Source organism: Peromyscus californicus, unplaced genomic scaffold, assembly GCF_007827085.1.
Source record: "Peromyscus californicus insignis strain IS unplaced genomic scaffold, ASM782708v3 Scaffold_15__1_contigs__length_86483966, whole genome shotgun sequence".
NCBI lineage: Eukaryota > Metazoa > Chordata > Mammalia > Rodentia > Cricetidae > Peromyscus > Peromyscus californicus.
Window position 1 is genome coordinate 79810952 of NW_026294447.1, and position 20750 is coordinate 79831701.

At 43.8% G+C, this 20750-nt stretch overlaps 1 protein-coding gene across 1 annotated transcript; it reads left to right on the forward strand.

The window, feature by feature from the left end:
* Positions 1-62: 62 nt before the first annotated feature.
* On the forward strand, positions 63-20092 carry Sgpp1 (sphingosine-1-phosphate phosphatase 1). Its single transcript, XM_052739575.1, has 3 exons — positions 63-857; positions 12621-12710; positions 17704-20092. The coding sequence occupies exons 1-3, from the start codon at positions 201-203 to the stop codon at positions 18253-18255; spliced, it is 1299 nt and encodes a 432-aa protein (XP_052595535.1). The 5' UTR covers positions 63-200; the 3' UTR covers positions 18256-20092.
* The last annotated feature ends 658 nt before the right edge of the window (positions 20093-20750 follow it).

Sequence of the window (20750 nt, forward strand, 5' to 3'; positions counted from 1 at the left end):
CGCGGCGCGGGCCTCCGTGAACGCGCGGGGGCGGGGAGCGCGCCAGGGGAGGGGCGCGCGGGGCGCAGGGCGCGCGCGGCGGCCGCTGCGGCCTGTTGGCGCGGTCGCCGGCAGCCTCGAGCGAGTCGCGCTAGGAGCCGTGGCGGCTGTGACTGGCGGGGAGCGCGTGTCCCGAGCAATTTCCCTAGTGGCCCGCGACCATGTCCCTGGGGCAGCGGCTGGCGCTGCTGGCTGTCCGTCTGCAGGAGCCGCAGCGGGTGGCGAGCTTCCAGCGACTGTGTGGGGTGGAGGCGCCGCTCGGCAGCCCCGCGGAGGGCGAGGATGGGGAGAGCGAGGCTCGCGGGGCCGCGGGGAACCCTCGGCGACGGGGACAGCAGCCGGGCGCGGAGTGCAGCCCCGGCCCCGCCAAGCCCGACTGCCGTGGCGCCCCCAACGGCGTACGCAACGGGCTGCCTGCCGAGCCGGGCCCAGCCGGGCCCCGCCGCGCGGGCTCGCTGCGCCGCAACTCGCTGACGGGTGAGGAGGGCGAGCTGACCAGGGTGAGCAACTGGCCGCTCTACTACCTGTTCTGCTTCGGCACCGAGCTGGGCAACGAGCTCTTCTACATCTTCTTCTTCCCCTTCTGGATCTGGAACCTCGATCCCTTTGTGGGCCGGAGGCTGGTGATCATCTGGGTGCTGGTCATGTACCTGGGCCAGTGCACCAAGGACATCATCCGCTGGCCGCGGCCGGCCTCGCCGCCCGTCGTCAAGCTGGAGATCTTCTACAACTCAGAGTACAGCATGCCCTCCACGCATGCCATGTCCGGCACCGCCATCCCCATCGCCATGGTCCTGCTCACCTACGGCCGCTGGCAGGTACGCTGCGCCCCTCGGCTCAGACCAGTTCCCAGTGCTCTCTGCACTTGTTTTAATTTGCCTCTCTCAGTCCTAAACCCCAACCCACGGGTTCGCACAGTACCCACAAGCAGGCCCTGTCAGAGTTCTAGAAAATTAAGTGATGGCGGAAATCTAGGGACTTGACCACTAAACCGTATTAATACAGTTAAATATAGTTTCTTAGCCTCCCCCACCCCCAACCCCCCAAACAAGGAAACACTTTCCGTGTTGTGCATTTCCTTGAGCTTGGACTGAGTTTTTAAACTTAGTTCGTCTGGTGCGTAATAGTGATGCCTTTTTCTTAAAATGAAACACTTGGTAACCAAGACCCAGTCTCGCTGCAAAACATGGTGTTTCAGATGTAAAGTCGTTAACTTACTTAGACAGTGTTTACAGAACAGTAATGTAATTCCGACACAGGCACATTCCAGCAGTCAAGCACGAGAGTTAAAGAAAAGCCAAAAGGGAATGGAGCAGAGTCTTGGTGAGTTTGTTTTTTAAAGGATTGGTTGCTGGTTTGTTGAGACACAGACTTCACTTCTCTCTCGGATCTGGAGAGCCGGTTGTTAGTTGCCACACTGTTTCTGTGGCGGTAACAGTAACCATGCACCGTTTCGCAGCCAGAGGAGTTGGATTGATTATAATCGTATATGACAGACAGCGGGAGCAACTTGGCCATCAAGGAGTTTTTTAACGGTAGTCATTTTTATTTTGCCTGCTTCCTTTGGCTTCCTCATCTTGAGCTCCCTAGGGTGTGCAAGTGATATTTGAGTCTAAAAATCTAATCTTTCACATGGAAGCAAAATAATAGACTACTGGCCCTCCATTATCTACCTTAAATTGTATTGTTTGTTAGTCTTTCTGACAAATCTCTTAAGAATAAAGTACACAGTTCAGGAGACTCTGGGGAAATTCATTTCCTCTTTTAACCTTTCATCACACGAAATTGGGAAATGCCCACTATATTGTAAAACTCCTTATAGGCCTGCTTTGCCCACGCTGAGTTTCAGTATGAGTAAATCTTATCTGAAATCCCCGCCTCCCTCTACTGTGCAGAGCATCTCTTTTATAGTAACAGAAATCAGGCATGCACCCAGGAAGAATGACGGATGGAGGAGGAAAGCCTAACATAGAAAGTTCTTTCCTACTTAACCCCTCCCTGGTGATCCTTAGTCACATTGAGACTGCAAAGCATTGCTGCCTGTTCTGGGTGGAAAAAAAATATCTAAGAATCCCCATCGGATCTAAATATTCCAGACAGCAAGATTGGCAATGTGTTTGGCATGCTGTTTACTATGTATATGTATGCTACTGTTTGTCTTAGTGATCAGGGGACTTTTTACTGCCTCCTCCCTGAGTACTTTTGCTGCTAATACTGCTGAGAGAGAGAGAGAGAGAGAGAGAGAGAGAGAGAGAGAGAGAGAGAGAGAGAGAGAGAGGTGTTGGGTTTTGCTCTTCAGTTATTCAGGACACATGCTAACAGGAAGTCTGAAAATAGTACTGCTGAATTGTTTATGGGATATAGCTTTCAATCAAGGCCATTTGAATAATCAGGCTAAGCTTATAGTCTAGTGTGTATTTGTTTGTTTTTAGGCAGGGTCTCGCTGTGGCTCTGGCTGGCCTCCAACTCAGAGATCTGCCTGTCTCTGTTTCCCGAGTGCAGTTGGACAGGGTTATAGAAATCAGCTAGTCTCAAACAGCTCTAGGCAACTACCATCCCGCTGTATGTCTATAGATTTTCCTGTTGTGAGCATTTCATACTGGTGGAAATATGCGCTATGTAGCGTGTTGTGACTGACTTTTTTCACTTAGCATTCTTAAGATTCTTTTAACAGTTTCATACATGAGTATACATTCACCTCCCCAGCAGCTTTTCTTTTTTCTTTTTCTTTTTTTTCTCGAGACAGAGTTTCTCCGTGTAGTTTTGGTGCCTGTCCTGGATTTCGCTCTGTAGATCAAGCTGGCCTCGAACTCACGGAGATCTGCCTAGCTCTGCCTCTCGAGTGCTGGGACTAAAGGCATGCGCCGTTGCTGCCCAGCATCCCAGCAGCTTTTTAAAGTTCATATTGTGGCATGTATGCAGGAGTTCTTTTTTATTAGTGAATAATGTTTCATTCAATGCATGTTTTACTTATTCTTTCATCAGTTGGAGGCCATTCAGATTTGTTTGTTCACTGATTGATTGATTGATTGATTACGTAGCCTGACTGGCCTGGAACTCAGTATAGAGGAGGTCATCCTAAACCTATAATCTTCTTATATTAGCCTCCAAATGCTGTGATTACAGACAGGCATGTGTCACTATATTTGGGTGGGTTTATTTTTATTTTATTTTTTTAATGATTTATTTTATTTTGTGTATGTGTGTGTGTGTATGTGTGTACATGTGTGTATGCAGGTGCCCCTGGTAGTCAGAAAGGGCCATGAGATCCCTTGGAGTTGGAATTGTCGTCCTCTGTGAACCATTATGATAAAGGTGCTGGGATCCAAACCCGGGTCCTCTGATAGAGCCATAAATGCTCTTAACTGCTCAGTCATCTCTCCAGCGCCATTTTTGGTTGCTTTGAGGAATGCTGCTTCTAATAATTTTTATACAAGTTTTTGTATGGATGTCTATTTTCGTTTCCTTGGTCTGTTTTATTGGGGTTTGTTTTGGTTTTGAGATGGGATCTTGCTGTTTCTCAGGCTGACTCTGAACTAGACTTGAGCTTCCTCAGTAACTGGGACATGGGGTACACACCACTGTGCCTGGATATTTATTATTATTATTATTATTATTATTATTATTATTATTGTTGTTGTTGTTGTTGTTGTTTTAAGACAAGGTCTTGCAGTATAGCTCAGGCTGGCCTGGAACTCATGGCCCTACTATCTTAACCTGTTGGGTAAAGGCACTCACCGACAAACCTGATGACCTGAATTTGTTCCCAGGGCCCGTATGGTGGAAGGAGAGAGCCTATGACCTCCATACATGCTTTTAACATTTCCTCCCCTCCCCATTGATAAACATAATAAAAATATGGAAAAGTGCAGGGTGATGGTGGCACATACCTTTAATCCCAGCACTCACTCTGTGAGTTCGAGGCCAGCCTGGTTTACAAAGCAGGTCCCAGGACAGCTAGGACTGTTACACAGAGAAACCCTGTCTCGAAAAATCAAATATGTATATATTTGTATATGTATATATATAACTAAAATCACCATCATTATTGTTATTTTTGGTACTAGGAATTGAGCTATTTAATTTATCTTTGATTGGTTTTATTTGAGAAATGAATCTGCTGTAATTTCTTCCACATAGATAATTAACTGCCCTAGTATCGATTTTGAGTAGCTTATCTTTTTTTCATCGATTTGTAATGCCACATCCATTGCTAATCAAGTTCCTTGATGTGTGCGGTTTTGATTCTGGCTTCTCTGTTCTATACAACTGGTGCATTTGTCTACTTCGTTATCAGCCCCTTTATCTTACTTCCTTCTATTCTTTTTGACCATATCTTGATACCAATTCAAGTGAAGTATCTTATCGGTCTACTTTTGAGTTTGTCATGGCTAATTTGAATCTTTGCTTTCCATTTATTTTGTTTGTTTCATGGTACTGAGTGTTGAAACCGGGGCTTTTGGCTGCGTCTATTTAGTGTTGCTTGTGTGAGTGTGTGTGTGTGTGTGTGTGTGTGTGTGTGTGTGTGTTTTAGGTCTAATCCCTTTCCATTTTGAGGCAGGATCTTGCTAAGTTGCCCAGTTAGCCTTGAACTCACTCTGTAGCTCAGGCTGGTCTCCAACTTGGAATCCTGTCTCACCCTCCCAAGTCCCTTCAATTACAGGTCGGTACCACCATACCCAACTCTCAGTATATATTTTAAAGAATTGCCCCCCAAAATGTTGAACTTTATTGAAGTTGCAATGAAATTGTAAGTTGAAGACTATTGATAGCGTTACACTAGTGAATCTGAGCTATGATGAGCTATGAATAAGGCAGATATACTCATTACTTGTTTTTTTAATAGTTCCCCCCAAAATTGAGATTTACTTCTAGTTCTTCACTTTTTTGTTTTGTTTCTCTGTGTAGCTTTGGAGCCTTTCCTGGAACTCACTCTGTAGCCCAGGCTGGCCTTGAACTCACTGCCTCCCAGTGCTGGGATTAAAGGCATGTGCCACCACCACCCGGCCACATTTTTGTTACTATCATGAATGATATAAAAATGTAAGAGATTATATTATACATTAGACTCAGCTACAGTGTCCTTACTGAACTTTCCATTAATTTAATAATTTGTACAGACATTCCCATGTGTTCATTACAGAGGAAATCATGTCAACTGAGTAATGACAAGTATATTTCTTTCATTATAATTATATATATTTATTCTCCTGTTCAAGAAAGAGCTCTAATCAAGATAATGCTCGATTTAACAAATAAAAACTTATCAATTTGTCATCACTTCTATGCAGTATGGCAGGTTCTGCACACAGGTTTGGGAGACAACAAATATGATTGTTGTATCAAGTGGAGTAGGTTGGTATTTTGGGAAGAATCTTCTGTCTCTAGCCCAGGGAAAGTTCTAGATCACTGGGGACAGGGAAAGCAGCTCAGCTGGTTGTTTTACCAGCTCCAGGGAGAGATGATAGGAATCTGTCTTGCTGTCAGTTCTTCCTAGCAAACAGTGGCCTGCTGCCCGGCTTTGCTCTGTTTTATTTTGGCTTTGATGGTATTGGAAATTGAACCCAGGGCCTCACGTGCTAAGCTTGAACTTGTACTGTACCCCAGTTCTGCTGTCTGGTGGTTGTTTTTTTTTTTAATGTCCTGTGAAGTATGAACGGATTTTATGTGTTTAAAGAATTAAGAAGGAAATCCGGGCGGTGGTGGCGCAGCCTTTAATCCTAGCACTCAGAGGCAGAGGCAAGCGGATCTCTGTGAGTTCAAGGCCAGTCTGGGCTACAGAGTGAGTTCCAAGAAAGGCTCAAAGCTATGCAGAGAAACCCTGTCTTGAAACCCCCCCCCAAAAAAAATGAATTCAGAAGGAGCCAAAAGCATATTTTATGACATGAAAATTGTATGAATCTCAAAATGTTTCTGTCTGTAGCTAAAACTTATAGGAACTGATCACACCCCAAAAAGCCCACAACAACAATAACAACAAAACACCACAACAACAGAAACATCTCGTATTGAGGAGAGGACAGCTGTCACCAAGGAGCTGGAGTCTTTGACATCTTTAACACAGCCACAGTGTTCAAACACAGTGATCAAAGAGGCAGTTCTGTCCGTGAAAGATGTGCACAGATTTGGTGCCAGCACTTAACTGGCAGGTAGAATCACGTGAGTGGAATATTGTCCTGAAAGGACACACAATGAGAAGAATGCAGGGTCCAACCAAATACCTTTTAAGACACCAATATTTAAGGACTCTGTAAAGTGTGTGTCAAAAGCCAGATGGAAAAACAGTCCAGCCATCAAGAGCTCATACTGCTCTTGCAGAGGACCCAACTTATCCCAGCTTCTCCAGTGTAACTCCAGCTCTGGGGGAATCTGGCTCCCTCTTCTGGCTCCCAAGAGTACCTGCATTCAGGTGCAAATCCTTTCAGGCGGGCATATAATTAAGAAATACATCTTAAAAAATAAACACTCTGCCGGGCATGTTGGGTAAATTCAGCACAAGCAATAATCTCAACACCAGGAAGACAGGCAAGTAGATCTCTAGACCCCCCTGGCTAGCCTGTAAGCCCCTTGGTGCACTAGTGACAGGCCAGTGAGAACAGTATCTCAACAAAACATAGATGGTTGTCCCGAAAACCACCAACGTCCATGGTTGTCCTCTGGGTTTCCCCATGCAGATGCATATGCACACATCCATGCCGAGAGAGAGAGAGAGAGAGAGAGAGAGAGAGAGAGAGAGAGAGAGAGAGAGAGACCAACATTTAAAGAGTGGATAAAGAAAAAAAAAGACTCTTAAGTGGCTGTCTGAGAGATAAGAAGATATCTTAGGGAGTTGCAGAAATGGCTCAGCATTTACGAGCACTTGCATTATAATCATGAAGAGCACAGTTTGGATCCTAGCACGCACACCAGGCTGGGCATCCTGCGCATGCCTGTAACCCCAAACTCCTGGCGGGAGCACAGACAGAATTGCTAAGGCTTGCTGACTTCCACCTTGGCTGAGAAAAACATGAGCCCCATGTTCAGGGAGAGACCCTGCCTCAAAGAATAGGCAGAGAGTGGTAGAGATTAATGACACCCTCTTCTGCTCTCCATATGCATGTATAGGCACTTGTCCCCACACAAACAAATTCTCTCACACATAAAATAAGTAAAGTCTCTTTGAAAAAGCTATCTTAGAAATATCTAAGATGAGGTAGACGTGGTGGTACACTTCCTTAATCCCAACACTCGGAAGGCAGAAACAGGCTGATCTCTGTGTATCTGAGGCCAGCCTAGATTATATAGCTCGTTTCAGGCCAACCAGGGGTGCATAAGGGGAGTACCTTTCTAAAGAGAGAGGGGGGGAGGGGGTGTAACTAGGTGTGTGCATGCATGTATATGCAGGGTTCTCATAACAAATGCATCTGGACTAGGTTAAGCAAAAGGAGGAAGTTGATTTTATAGAAACCAAGATCCAGGAAGTGCTCCTGGGCCACTTGAGAGGTTGAGGCCAGGCTGTGGAACGAGACTCTGCCTCAGAGCTCACTCTACACCTTCCCTCCTGCCCCTGTCCGCTCCTCTGTGCCTGGACTTGCATGTGTCCGCCTCATCCAGCTCTACATTATTTACAAGTTCTGCCAGACTGCAGACTCTCCAGTCGCTAGCTCCACCTAGTCAGGGCCAAGCGTCCACACTAGACTCAAATATTGATGGTCAGGGGAGTGGCGTGAGCATGCCTGTAGGGCCACACCGTTGGTGTGCAGGGCACAGTTAGTCAAGATGGTACCATGAAAAGAATACGCCACAGACAAAGCCAGAAGTGAAAGCAAGAGAGGTACGTTCTGGAGGAGCCAGGAGCATGGGTAAATTCAGCACAAGCGCTGAGACTCACAGGCTTGCAGAGGCTAAGAAAAGATGGCTGACTGCCGGCATGCCTGTTTCCTTAGGATTTGGAAGCGGTTGGGACCATATTGTATATCAAGTTCATGATTCTATATTTAATATCATTAAGACCACATTATATGTCGTGCTTACTGCTTTTGTTCCATAGAATGGGTGATGCTTAGTTTCCTATGTCATTTTGCTACACCACCATGTACAGATTTTTGACCAGTGATCTAGATGCTTCTGTAAAGGTACACTTTTAGATAAAATTAATGTTTTAATTTCCAGTAAACTTTCACTAAAGCAGGTTACTTTTTATTATTATTATTTATTATTATTATTATTATTATTATTATTTTATTTTCTGACAAGGCTCACTTTGTAGCCCAGGCTGACCTCAAACTTACAGAGACCCACCTGCCTCTGCTTTCTGAGAGCTAGGGTTAAAGGTGGGCACCACCATACCCAGTTTCAGATTACATTTTGTGATGGGGCTGGCAAAAGACTGGCTTTTTTTTTTTTTTTGGTTTTTCGAGACAGGGTTTTTCTGTGCAGCTTTTGGAGCCTGTCTTAGAACTCACTCTGTAGCCCAGGCTGGCCTTGAACTCACAGAGATCCGCCTGCCTCTGCCTCCCTGAGTGCTGGGATTAAAGGCGTGTGCCACCACCGCCCAGCAAGACTGATTTTTTAAAATTCTTATTTTATTTACTTATTTTGACAGAGTTTCTCCATATAAACAGTCCTGGCTGTCCTGACACTCACTCTGTAGCCCAGGCTGGCCTCAAACTCACAGAGATTCGCCTCCCTCTGCCTCCCAAATGCTGGAATTAAAGGTGTGCACCACCAATGCCCAGGTATTTTTATTTATTTATTTATTTATTTATTTTTAATTTTTTTATTTTTTTAAGGCAGTGTTTCTCTGTGTAGCTCTGGGTGTCCTAGAACTCACTCTATAGACCAGGCTGGCTTCAAACCTAGAGATCTGCCTGCCTCTCTCTCTTGAGTGCTGGAATTAAAGGCACATACCACCACTGCCTAGCTTATTTTTATTTTTAAATTTATTATTGTTGTTGTTATTTTGGTTTTTTTGTGGGGTTTTTGTTGGTTTGTTTGTTTGTTTGCTTTTGAGACAGGCTCTTTCTAAATAACTTTGCCTGTCCTGGTACTCACTGTGTAGACCAAGCTGGCCTCAAACTCACAGAGATCCAATTGCCTTTGTCTCCTAAGTGCTGGGATTAAAGGCATATGCCAGTACACCTAGCTAAAAAAATTTTCAAGTATATTTATCTATTAATTTATTTATTTGTTGGTGTGTGTGTGTGTGTGTGTGTGTGTGTGTGTGTGTGTGTGTGTGTGTGTGTATTAATGTGTGTCTGTGGAAATCAGAGAATAACTTGGTGGGAGTCAGTTCTCTCCATCTGTAGGTTCCAGGTTTTGAACTCAGGAAGTCGGGCTTGCCCTGTAAGAGAGAATTTTGCTACCAGATTCCTTCAAATTTGAGCCACATCTCAGTTCTTCCTTGGATCTGGACTTGTGAGACTCCACAGTGGCTTGAGCTAGCTCCTCAATGTAAATTTCTTTCTATATTGTAATGTATAGACATGTTCTATAGGTTGTTTCTCTGGAGAACCATGACTGAAGCATGTCACGAAACTGTTTAATTCCTACACAGTGCTATAGAATGAACCAGGCCTCCCATGTGCCAGGCAAGCGCTTTACCACTGATATACCTGTGGCCTCTCCCCCCCCCTCTTTTTTTATTTTAAGGCCTTTTCTTGCTAATTTACTTCCTCTAGCCCAGACTTACTTTGTGCAATCCTCCTGCACCAGCTTCCCAAATAAAATATTTTTATATTCCTCAAAGATGATTTTTACACGGTAGGCTTATTTCTGTCCTAAATATTAGTTCCCTCCATTTAGACAGGAGGAGCCTGAGATGGAAGAATATGCTGTGGCCACCCCAGGGTCCCACAGCTGAAGAAACAGACGCAGTCAGTCTAGCTCACAGCCCTGTAAAAACTCCTTACCTGTAAGGTAGCCCTCTCTTCCCCGTGTCAGCTTGCACCTGGGCGGGTAAGGACATGGAAGCTGGTCCCTGCACCTGGGAAGAGGCAAACTCAGAAGCCTTCCTCTGCCTCGTGGACTTGAGAGCCCAGAAGCCTGTCTCAGGAAAAAAAGAAAATGCAGCATTTATGTGGGACATGGCTGTGCATACAGCTGATATCCCTTCTGAGCAAGGGTTCTCTGGGATACTCTGGGACTTTGCTATAGCTGCTTTTTCTCGTCCAATACAATTTAAGTTGATTTTCGTCGTTCACATTTTGAGACTTCCAGTAAGTGCATTTTGTAAATGGCAGGCAGTAGGTCTGTGTCTGTGACCAGTGAGTGCTGTTGACACTGTTCCCACATACAGACAAAGATAATGAGCTCCTCTGTGTCCACCAACTCCGCAGCATGGTGTGGTGTAAATCATCTTGTGACAGTTTTGATAAGTGAGTCCTTACCCACATTTCTGTCCTTAGTGTAGACTCCGAGAATTGCCCAGTCATTGTCTGTGAATGCGTATATTGTGTATGGTCTCTCCCATACTGACATGCTTCCCACACAGACTACAACTTTCACTTCATTAGCAGAATACAAGAACAAGAGAAATCTGTCCTTGGTGAGCCACCGTTGCCCTGCTGTGTGATAGGCTGTGTACTTACCAAAACTCAAAACTGATTTTTCCCCCCCTGCTGTCTGTCTTTGTCCCATACTGCAATTATTCTGAACAAATTAAATTGTATTTAAAAGGGTTGGAGTGTAATTCATCGATAGAACGCTCCCTGGCACCCAGCCGTTGGTTCAATCTCTGGTGTCTCAAAAAAAAGAAGTATTTTTAGAGACAGTTTTTGAAATTGCTTTAATTGCAAGTCGTTTTACTGGCTCTTTTCGCTCCCTCCCATGGAAGGCGCCACAGTGTACCAGACAGTTCTGATCATGTGTGATAAGCAGCCAGGAAAGCGTGTCCGGCTGAAGAAGACCATTTTGTAGAGTAACTGAAGGAAACGTTCACTTGGGTTTCCTTGTTATCAAGGTCGTGCAATGAAAAAGTTAACAGTGTTGTGAGATGAAAAGGCCCTAAACCAGGCTGGCGGCTCACGCCTGTAATCCCAGTACCCATTATCGGTCCGTCCACAGTGAGTTTGAGACCAGCCTGGGCTGCATGAGACCCTGTCTCAAGAAAACAAAACCAACCAACCAACAAATGCATCTGGGAGAGCCAGGTGTGGTGGGGTACGTGCCCTGGCTCGGCCGAGGCCCTGGGGTCCATCCCTAGCCCCGTAAGAAAAATTGTTTAGGGTGTCATAGAATCTGTTGGGCACACATCCGTGTGCACTTGGAAATAATGTAAGGGACTTACTAATTTGTACTTTGGTCATCCCCCCTCCCCCTCAGCCCTTTTTAAAGACAGCATCTCACTATGTAGCCCAGGCTAGCTTCAAACTTGAGCAACCCTCCTGCCTCAGCCTTTTGGTTTGGGCATTGAACCCCTTTGCACTCTGCTCCTCCAACCACTGTTTGTCTTCAGTTTCATTGAGGAACTCGAAGTCAGGGGGCACACACACACACTGCCCAATTACGCTCTTCCCGGGTTAACTCTGCTCCCCGTCATCCCGTTTTCCTTCCCACAGCCAGCTGATTCCAAGAGCGGCCTGCTCGCCATGTAGCCAGCCCTGGCTTGTAGCTAGAGTTTTCCTGCCTGGCCCACAGTCAGGACAAATGTCTTTCACCTGCCAGTCCCACAGCCACTCAAACCTGACCAAGTAAACACAGAGACTTATATTGCTTACAAACTGTATGGTCGTGGCAGGCTTCTTGCTAACTGTTCTTATATCTTAAATTAATCCATTTCCATAAATCTGTACCTTGACACATGGCTCGTGGCTTACTGGCATCTTCACATGCTGTTTCTCATCATGGCGGCTGGCAGTGTCTCTCTGACTCAGCCTTCCACTTCCTAGCTTTATTCTCCTCCTTGTCCCTCCTACACTTCCTGCCTAGCCAATGGGCAATCAGTGTTTTATTTATTGACTAATTAGCAACACATTTGCCATACAGAACATCCCACAGCACTGGCTGGTCTGCAACTCACCATGTAGACCACCAGGTTGGCCTCAAACCGGTGCTGAAATCACAGGCTTGTGTCACCACGCTCGATTCCCACCAACATTTCCCTCAATGGGATTGCCATTTGAAATGTAGTGGAGAGCACAGAAGTCGAAACTAATTGGGGAGGGAAAACACCACACTGCAGCTTGCAAATGGCAGCCACTCCTGGGTGGGAGAGATTGAGAGTGCCAGTCTTCCTCCCAGGGAAGTCAGGGTGCTTATGTAGACCAGATTCGGGTAGTGTTCAAAGTGTCTCCTACCTGTCCTCCTGGAGCACGGGCGGCAACCAGGTCTGGACAGTTAGTTAACCAGGATGAGCCACTTCCCACCAAGAGGGATGGGACAAGGGGACCTGTCATTGACTTCATTGGCTCAGCCATCCTTGCAGAAGCATTTTGTCAGTCTGCCGTGGGCCAAGCCTCCTTAGGCACTGGGAACGACAAGGGGGGGGGGGGGTAGAAAGCCTCCAGTATTGATAGGGTTTTATAGCATGGTGGTGTTTTTTATTATTATTATTATTTGCTTGTTTGTATCTGTCTTAACTTCATTTTCTCTCTCTCCTTTAGTACCCTCTTCTGTACGGGCTGATTCTCATTCCCTGCTGGAGTTCTCTGGTTTGCCTGAGCAGAGTCTACATGGGAATGCACTCCATCCTGGTAAGAAAACAGGCTGTCCTTAATAGTTGTTCTTTTCTGACCCTGGCAGAAGAAAACTTTGCAAACTGAAGACCAATGATGATATGACCGGTGGTCGTACAAAGGAACACACGGACAGAGCAAGAGTACCTTGGCATGGCAATGTCTTTCTGTAAAAAGAGTGTGTCAGAACCCAGACCAGCTATTGAGAGTTCACTAGGTTTTTATTCTGACCCAAGTGTGGCTGTGTCTCCCCTCCACTGGCTGGGGCACCATCTCTGTCTTTCGGGATGGGCTGATCTCAACACTGGTTCAAAGGAAATGGGGGAAGGAGTCAGGCCCTCCAGGCCAGCAAGTTCCAGGAATGGGGGAAGGGCTTTGTGTAAACAAGAGTTTTACTGGCTGTGGGAGATTAAAAGATTTACATGAAATTTTTACAAGACGGGGATTAATGGAACCTTGGCTCTTGATGAGTGAGCTACTTTTGATAGATAGGCAGGAGAAAACATTTCTGACAAAGTCGGAATGAGACAATACAGTTTGTAAGTAGTCCTCATTTTGTAAAACTATCAGCATAAGGACCTGTGGCGTGCTGATATGTCAGACCTTGTATTTCGCTTTTCCCTGCAATGCTGAGCATGCTTCAGAAGCTTCAGGCATGCGGAACCCTTGGTGGGATGCCTCGCTTGTCTCCTGCCTGCTTCGCTGTCTCATGTGCTCCGCTCTCTGTAGATGTTCCTCAAAGCCTTTCATACCTGTCCCTTCTCTTTCTCAAGAGCGGTCAGGCGCCTCTTCTCCCCTTCGCCCTGAGCTGGACTTCTGCCTTTCAGCCGCCCCACAGTGGACTGTCAGTTCTTTAGATCATGTCAGTGTGTTTGTCTCTCCACCCTCAGGATCGAATAAGACATTCTAGGGATTTATTGCATATTAGCTTGTAAATGGAGGATCAAATAAAAAGATGGCAAAAGTGAACTAATTTATGAAATCATACATTTTCTGATGAGTTATACTGATTTTTTTTCTTGTTATTTTTAGAATGTTCCATTTACAGCTCTAGTTGGTGTCATGAACCTGGGGGAGTGGGGCCTAAAATTGAGGCAGATGAGCCTGGCTGGGCTCACGCCTTTAATCCCAGCACTTGAGAGGCAGAGGATCTGAGTTTGAGGTCAGCCTGGTCTACAAAGCGAGTTTCAGGACAGCCAGGATTGTTACACAGAAACCCGCCACCCTCAAAAAAAAAAAAAAAAAAAAAAAAAAGAGGCAGACAAAAGTCTCATGAAGTAGCCAACTTTATTCAGAGGGAGCACCAGAGGGTTAGGAAAGGTCACCTGAGTAACATGTTTGGGAGTCCACACTGTATATAAGCAACAAGGACAAGCTACTTGTGTCAAAAACCTGTCTCTCCTTAGAGGCACATGAATAACAACAGCTGAAGTCAACTCTCTATCCACTACACCTGGGAGGAGCGCGAACACATTCCAAGAACTATTCGGTGTTTTGAAGGAACTGAGGTCACAAGACTTGTTTTCTCACAAGCACGTAGAATTCTCACATGACTCCATTGTTGGTCTGTGTTCTGACAGTGTTCTGCTTGTAGCAAGATCTCTGTAGCTTATTTCATGGCTGTAGAAATATTGGTATTCTCCCTACTCTACCTATTTTATAATCAGACTACACTTTGTTTTGTTTTTTGTTTTTTGAGATAGGGTTTCTTTGTGTATGTAGCCTTGGTTGTCTGTAGAACTCACAGAGATCCACCTGCCTCCGCCTCCCCAGTGCTGGGATTACCTGATATTTAGAGTGTTTTTAATCTTTTTGTTGTACTGAGAATTGAACTGAGGGTCTTGGACATACCCATCAAGTACTCTACGAACAAAGCATATCTCCAGCCCTGGTCACATTTTTTTTTTTTTTTTTTTTTTTTTTTTTTTTTTTTTTAGTGAAGAAAGTAAATTGCTAATATTTCTTAGGGAAAGTTTACTTTTCTCTCTAAATTTATTATCATTCCAAGAGGAATAAATATCTGATTATTGAATATATGATCTCAAAAATACTGTTCTTTAAAATTGAAAATATAGCCATGCATACATCTTTAATCCTAGCACTCAAGAGATAGAGACAGGAAGATCTCTGTGACCATCCTGGGTCTGCATTGTGAGTTACAGGCCAACCAGGGCTATATGAGGAGACCCTGTCTCAAAAACAAAAATGTTTAGTGATTGATTGAACATTTCTGTTGAGTCCAGTGTACTCTTTATATACCAGATTACATCTATTCTTGAATCATCTGGAGTAAAAACAATATTGCCATTAGTTTTATCTTTTTTAAGATTTACTATTTTTTTAATTATGTGTATGTGGAGGGCATGTGTGTGCACATGACTGCAGGAGCCTGCAGAGACCAGAGACATTAGACCCCTGGAGCTGGAGCTGCAGGCAGTTATGAGACCCCCTGCATGGGCTAGGAACTGAACCGGGGTCCTCAGCAAACGCAGTGCATTCTTTTAACTGCTGAGCCATGTCCACTTTTCAATTCCTGAATTGGCAGACCTAACTCTTTATGTATTTGATTTTTATGTTGTTTTGTTTTTACGTATTTCAGCACCAAGGATTAAACCTAGGGACCTCACATGTAGCCAGGCTAGCTACATGCCAAGACCTTTTTTTTTTTTTTTTTTTTTTTTGAGACAGCGTCACAGACAAGTTGTCCAGGCTGACCTTGAACTCCTGTAGCTGCAGCTGCCTTGAACAGTCAGTCCTCCTGCCTTAGCTTACTTAGTCCCCCAAGCAGTTGGAATTGTGTTCCTGTGCTATCATGCCAGGCACCCCTGATTGTTTAATTACTCAATGACCAGTTTGCCCCCAAAGAACATATAACTTGTCTTATTAAAAATAGCTGCAGGGTGGGGCTCCATTATTCAATTCCCAGCACCCACATATCTACTCACAAGTGTCTAACCCCAGTTCCACAGGGTTCTGTTGCCCTCTAATGATCTCCAAGGGCTCCTCCTCCATGTGTGTGGTGCACATGAACTCATGCAAACACACACACACACATACATATAAAGAAGAGTAGCTACAGGGACCAGCAAGACGGCTTAGTGGGTGGACACTAAAGGTGTCTACCACCATGCCTGCCAGTTTTCCTTTCCATAGTAATGTCAGGTATAGCTTTCAAGTATTGCAGGTAATAATTCTGTGCAGTAACTATGACTGTCACTACCAGTCAATAATATATTGCTTGATGATATTCAGCAGTTGGCATTTTGTTTTTGAGACAAGGTTCCACGTAGCTTAAGTTGGTTTTGACCTGTGATGCTCCTGCCTCTGCCTTCTGAGTGCTGGAATTATAGACATGCACTACTATGCCTGGCCCAGTTCTGTAACATTATGAATCTGATAATATTTCTTCAATTTGTACTTCTCATATATGTTAGTGTTTAAAATAGTTATTGTGTTTTGAATTATTTTTTATAACAATTGGTGTCTTCACTGTTAACTATGAAACTAGTACGGACTGTAGGTAGAGTGTACCCCACAGACTGCTCTCAGATACTCATATACAACCCTAGGCTGCTGTCTTCACTAGCATTAAGGGCACTCTAGTAATGTTCGAGAAATAATTTGTAAGACATACTTCATTCAGCACCTGACATACTTTGTTATCGATATAACTCAAAGAGCAAACACTTTGTTTTTAATATCTATTTCCCCAACTGTCTTTCCTAGTCCTCAAAAAGATTAGTATATCTGTTTTTTTTCAGTTATTACAAAACATAGCTTTCAAAATTCGATTTCTTTTTCTTTTTCTTTTTTTTTTTTTTTGGTTTTTCGAGACAGGGTTTCTCTATGTAGCTTTGTGCCTTTCCTGGGGCTCACTTGGTAGTCCAGGCTGGCCTCGACCTCACAGAGATCCTCCTGGCTCTGCCTCCCGAGTGCTGGGATTAAAGGCGTGCGCCACTACCACCCGGCCTCGATTTCTTAATACACGTTTTTTTTTTTTTTTTTTTTTTTTGTTTTGGTAAAGGTGTATTTGTGTGGGGGGTGGTGCTGGGAACTGAACCTGGGTCTTCTGGAAGAGCAGCAAGTGCTCTAGACCACTGAGCCATCTCTCCAGCCCTTTGTTTTAAACCTGTTTGTTTTTTTGATACAGAGTCTTGCTGTGGTGCTCTTGAGTGGCCTAGAATTCTCTATGTAGCCTAAACCAGCCTCCAATTCACAGTTTAAAGAAAACAGGAAAACACACACAAATCCATTGTGACAGAAGACTTTGATTCTAGTCTTAACATCACTTATAGCTATCTAAAACTGTAATATTTACTTTTTCTTACTAATATTGTTATTTCCAGTCTTCCCCCCAAAACATAAACTTCACGACAGCACACAGCATCATTTCTTTGAGTAATAAATATAGTCTTCCTTCTGCATGTAAACATCACAATAGCCAACATATTGTTCAGAACCTGACTATAAACATACATACATCGTACATGTAGTTAATGAAAGAGGAGAACTAGAAAAACCGTCTTTTATTAACAAATCCTTTTTATTGGCCAGGTTGTGCTAGTGCACGCCTTTAATCTCAGCACTCCGGAGGCAGAGGCAGACGGATCTCTGTGAGTTCGAGGCCAGCCTGGTCTACAGAATGAGTTCCAGGACAGCCAGAGCTACACAGAGAAATCCTGTCTGAAACAGCAAAAACAAAACGAACTAAGTAAATAAATCTGATTCCATGGATATCAGTGATTAGAACTAGAGCAAAAAAGGGAAAAAGAACTTCTGATCTCCTGCCTCTGCTTCCTAAGTGCTGGGATTATGGGTGTACACTACTCTGCCTGATTTTTGCAGTGCTGGGGATCAAGCCTAGGCTTCATGCATGCCAAGCAAACACTCTACCGACGGGGCTACATCCCAGCCCAAGTTCTAGTACTATGCCGTGGTTGGTTTGTAAGGTTTATTTTAAAGTTAAACACCCAAAATAGCATTATACTAACTGTACTTTTATCTTTTCCAGGACGTTATTGCTGGGTTCCTCTATACCATTTTAATCTTAGTTATCTTCTACCCACTTGTGGACCTGATTGACAACTTCAACCAAACTTACAAATATGCTCCGCTCATCATCATCGGGCTTCACTTAGCTCTGGGCATCTTTTCCTTCACTCTTGACACCTGGAGCACATCCCGAGGAGACACGGCTGAGATTCTGGGCAGTGGTGCTGGAATTGCGTGTGGCTCTCATGCTGCTTATAACCTGGGTCTATTATTAGACCCTTCTCCACACACATTTCCCTTAGCCAGCCCCCCCTTCACCGCAACTCTGTTTGGAAAAGCCATATTACGGGTCGCCATAGGAATGATATTTGTACTGATCGTGAGGGATATAATGAAGAAGATCACCATTCCTTTAGCCTGTAAACTCTTCAGTATTCCGTGTGATGATATCCGCCAAGCGAGGCAGCACATGGAAGTGGAGCTACCGTATCGGTATATCACCTATGGGATGGTTGGTTTCTCCATCACGTGTTTGGTTCCTTACGTATTTTCCTTCATTGGTATCTCTTGATGGAGAAGTGTTGTTTATTATAAGAAAGGAGGTTACCAGTTATATCTAAAACTATTCTCCAGGTAAAACTCGGGTCAGAGGCTTTTGCAAGAATTGAAGTTCTGCAGCCAGTGCATTTTACCTTTGCACATCTAGACGTTTTGGGTGGGCTGAGCTCTTTCAGCACTGAGAAGTGATACGGCCATTTAGAATGTTCACAAAATGTTTGGAGAGTTCTGTGCTGTTACAAATTGTAGTTATATATAATATATATTAAGGTATGCAGTGTGCAAATGTGTATCTAGTATGTATTATATATATATAATTATTTACCTAAGAACTGTGGGGTGTGTTGAAAAATCAATAACAGTATGCAGTTGTGCCCACATTTTGGGGATTAATGCAGGCACGTTGTTATTAACAAATGGGTTTACCGTTTATTTCCTATGGGAGCCATTTCCTAGTTGAATTGATAACTACCAGACAGAATCCATATGCTACCACATACTGATTTACCGCCTCTTTTACACTGCCATCCCCTTCCATGTTATCCATGATGTTGAACATGGGAGGCATTTTAATGGACCAAGTTTTCGGGAAAATTTGTTTTTTGGATTTCTTTCTTTCTTTTTTTCAAAGTTCTGTACACTGTGTTGAATGTACTTTTTTTTCCCTCAACTGTTTTGGTCATCAGTTTAAGAATTCAGGTACCGGATTTTATTGCTTGCTAACTGTGCCTTTCTTTTGCTGAATTCAGAGACACCATGTATACTGTGATGTAAAAGTAAGACTCTAATTCTATCTTAAGCTACATAATCAGGCAAATATTTTAAAAATATATATCAAACTAACAGATAGAAGTAAATGACCCATAACTCTTCAGTGTTTTTTTAAAAGAAGAAATGTGGAATAGCTAAATTTTCTCACTAATTTATTGGAAAGTTAAATGGATACGTATTTCCACTTTTGTAGGTATTTTTCTGCGTGTTGCAAGTTATAGGAACAATATATATCTTGATTGTTTATAATACAGGTAAATATTTCCTGTGAGTGGAAATGCAAGTGAAATTTATAGATGAGACAATGTACACCGTTTCTATGTAAAGAAGCCATTTTTCTAAATTATTTGGCAAGGATTGGGTTTCCCGCTGTTTACTTTGAATACCCTCTCTTTAGCAACCCACGGTAGATGATAAAAATCCAAATGTGAAATATCAGTAGTTTAGATTCTATTATTTTCCCAACTTATTATTTTTACAGTGGAAAACTTTAGTGTAATAGTAAACTATTTTTTTCTGTCTGCCTTTATATTTTGAAGTGTGATTGTAATTAGGTTAACATTACATTTATTTATAGTGACCTTTTCATAAAGAAGAGAATTAACTTTCCATATAAATGAGCATCAGGTATGGAGTTAATACTTTAGTGCAATACCTCTGATTATTCAGAAGGAAAATGTTTCTATTTTGGACAACATAAGTATTTGAGCTCATATTTTTATAATCCTGATTGAAAATTGAGGGGCCTGGTAATTTTTACCCAAACGGAATCTGATCAATGTAAGCAAACCAATTTGGGCCCCTTGGCTCCCAGGAGCAGAAAGTGGGTGCTTAGGAAGTGATCGGTACGCTGGGAGCCTGGAAGCCTGCAGAAGCGCATCTTTCTCGAAAGGTCTGCTTAGCGCGTTGAATTATAAGGAGGGTCCCATGCTTTGGGTCTGTTATCCTATTAATTTTTTTGGGTAGCTTAAAACGAATTTGAAAATAATCTATTTCTTTGTGTTATATTATTTTTTGTTTGATGACAGTTCTATGCTAAATGTATTTTAAAATAAAAGCCAAATTCAAGATTGAAAGGACCTCCGTTTTGTTTGCCTCTTGTGTACATGTCTGGGTTTTTGTGGGTGGGCTGGGAGAAGTGATTCTAGACAGGGTTTCTCTGTGTTGCCTTGGCTGTTCTGGAACTCACTGTGTAGACCAGGCTGGCCTCGAACTCACAGAGATCCCCTGGCTCTGCCTCCCAAGTGCTGGTATTAAAGGCGTGCGCCACCACCGCCTGGCCTCCCTGAAGAAATTTTTAAGAGTCAAGTTTTTCCTTAAGTTACTGATTCATTATGTTTTTGAGGCGGAGTCTCATGTATCCCAGGGTAGCCTTGCACTGCTCCTCTGTCTCTACTTCCCAAGCACCGGAACCACAGGCTCGGCCACCACACCCGAGTGCTCCGCATTACTAAGCTTCCTGAAACTCTACAGATCTTATGAGGAAACACGTCTTCCTTGTGAAAAACACACAGAGGAAAACTTCAAAGAACAATAAAAGATTTCCAAAAATGCTTAAGGAAGGAAACAATAGTTTCATAGTTTCAGGTGAGTTAGTTCAGCCTGACTGTGCCTCCTCCAGACACAGAATTCTGTATCCAGCAGCAACAAGCTGAGAGCGAGCAGGCGGCGCCCCGTGTCCTGTGCCTGCGAGTTGACCATCGTATGCAGAGCTTCGTGGTTCTGTGCCTTACAGCT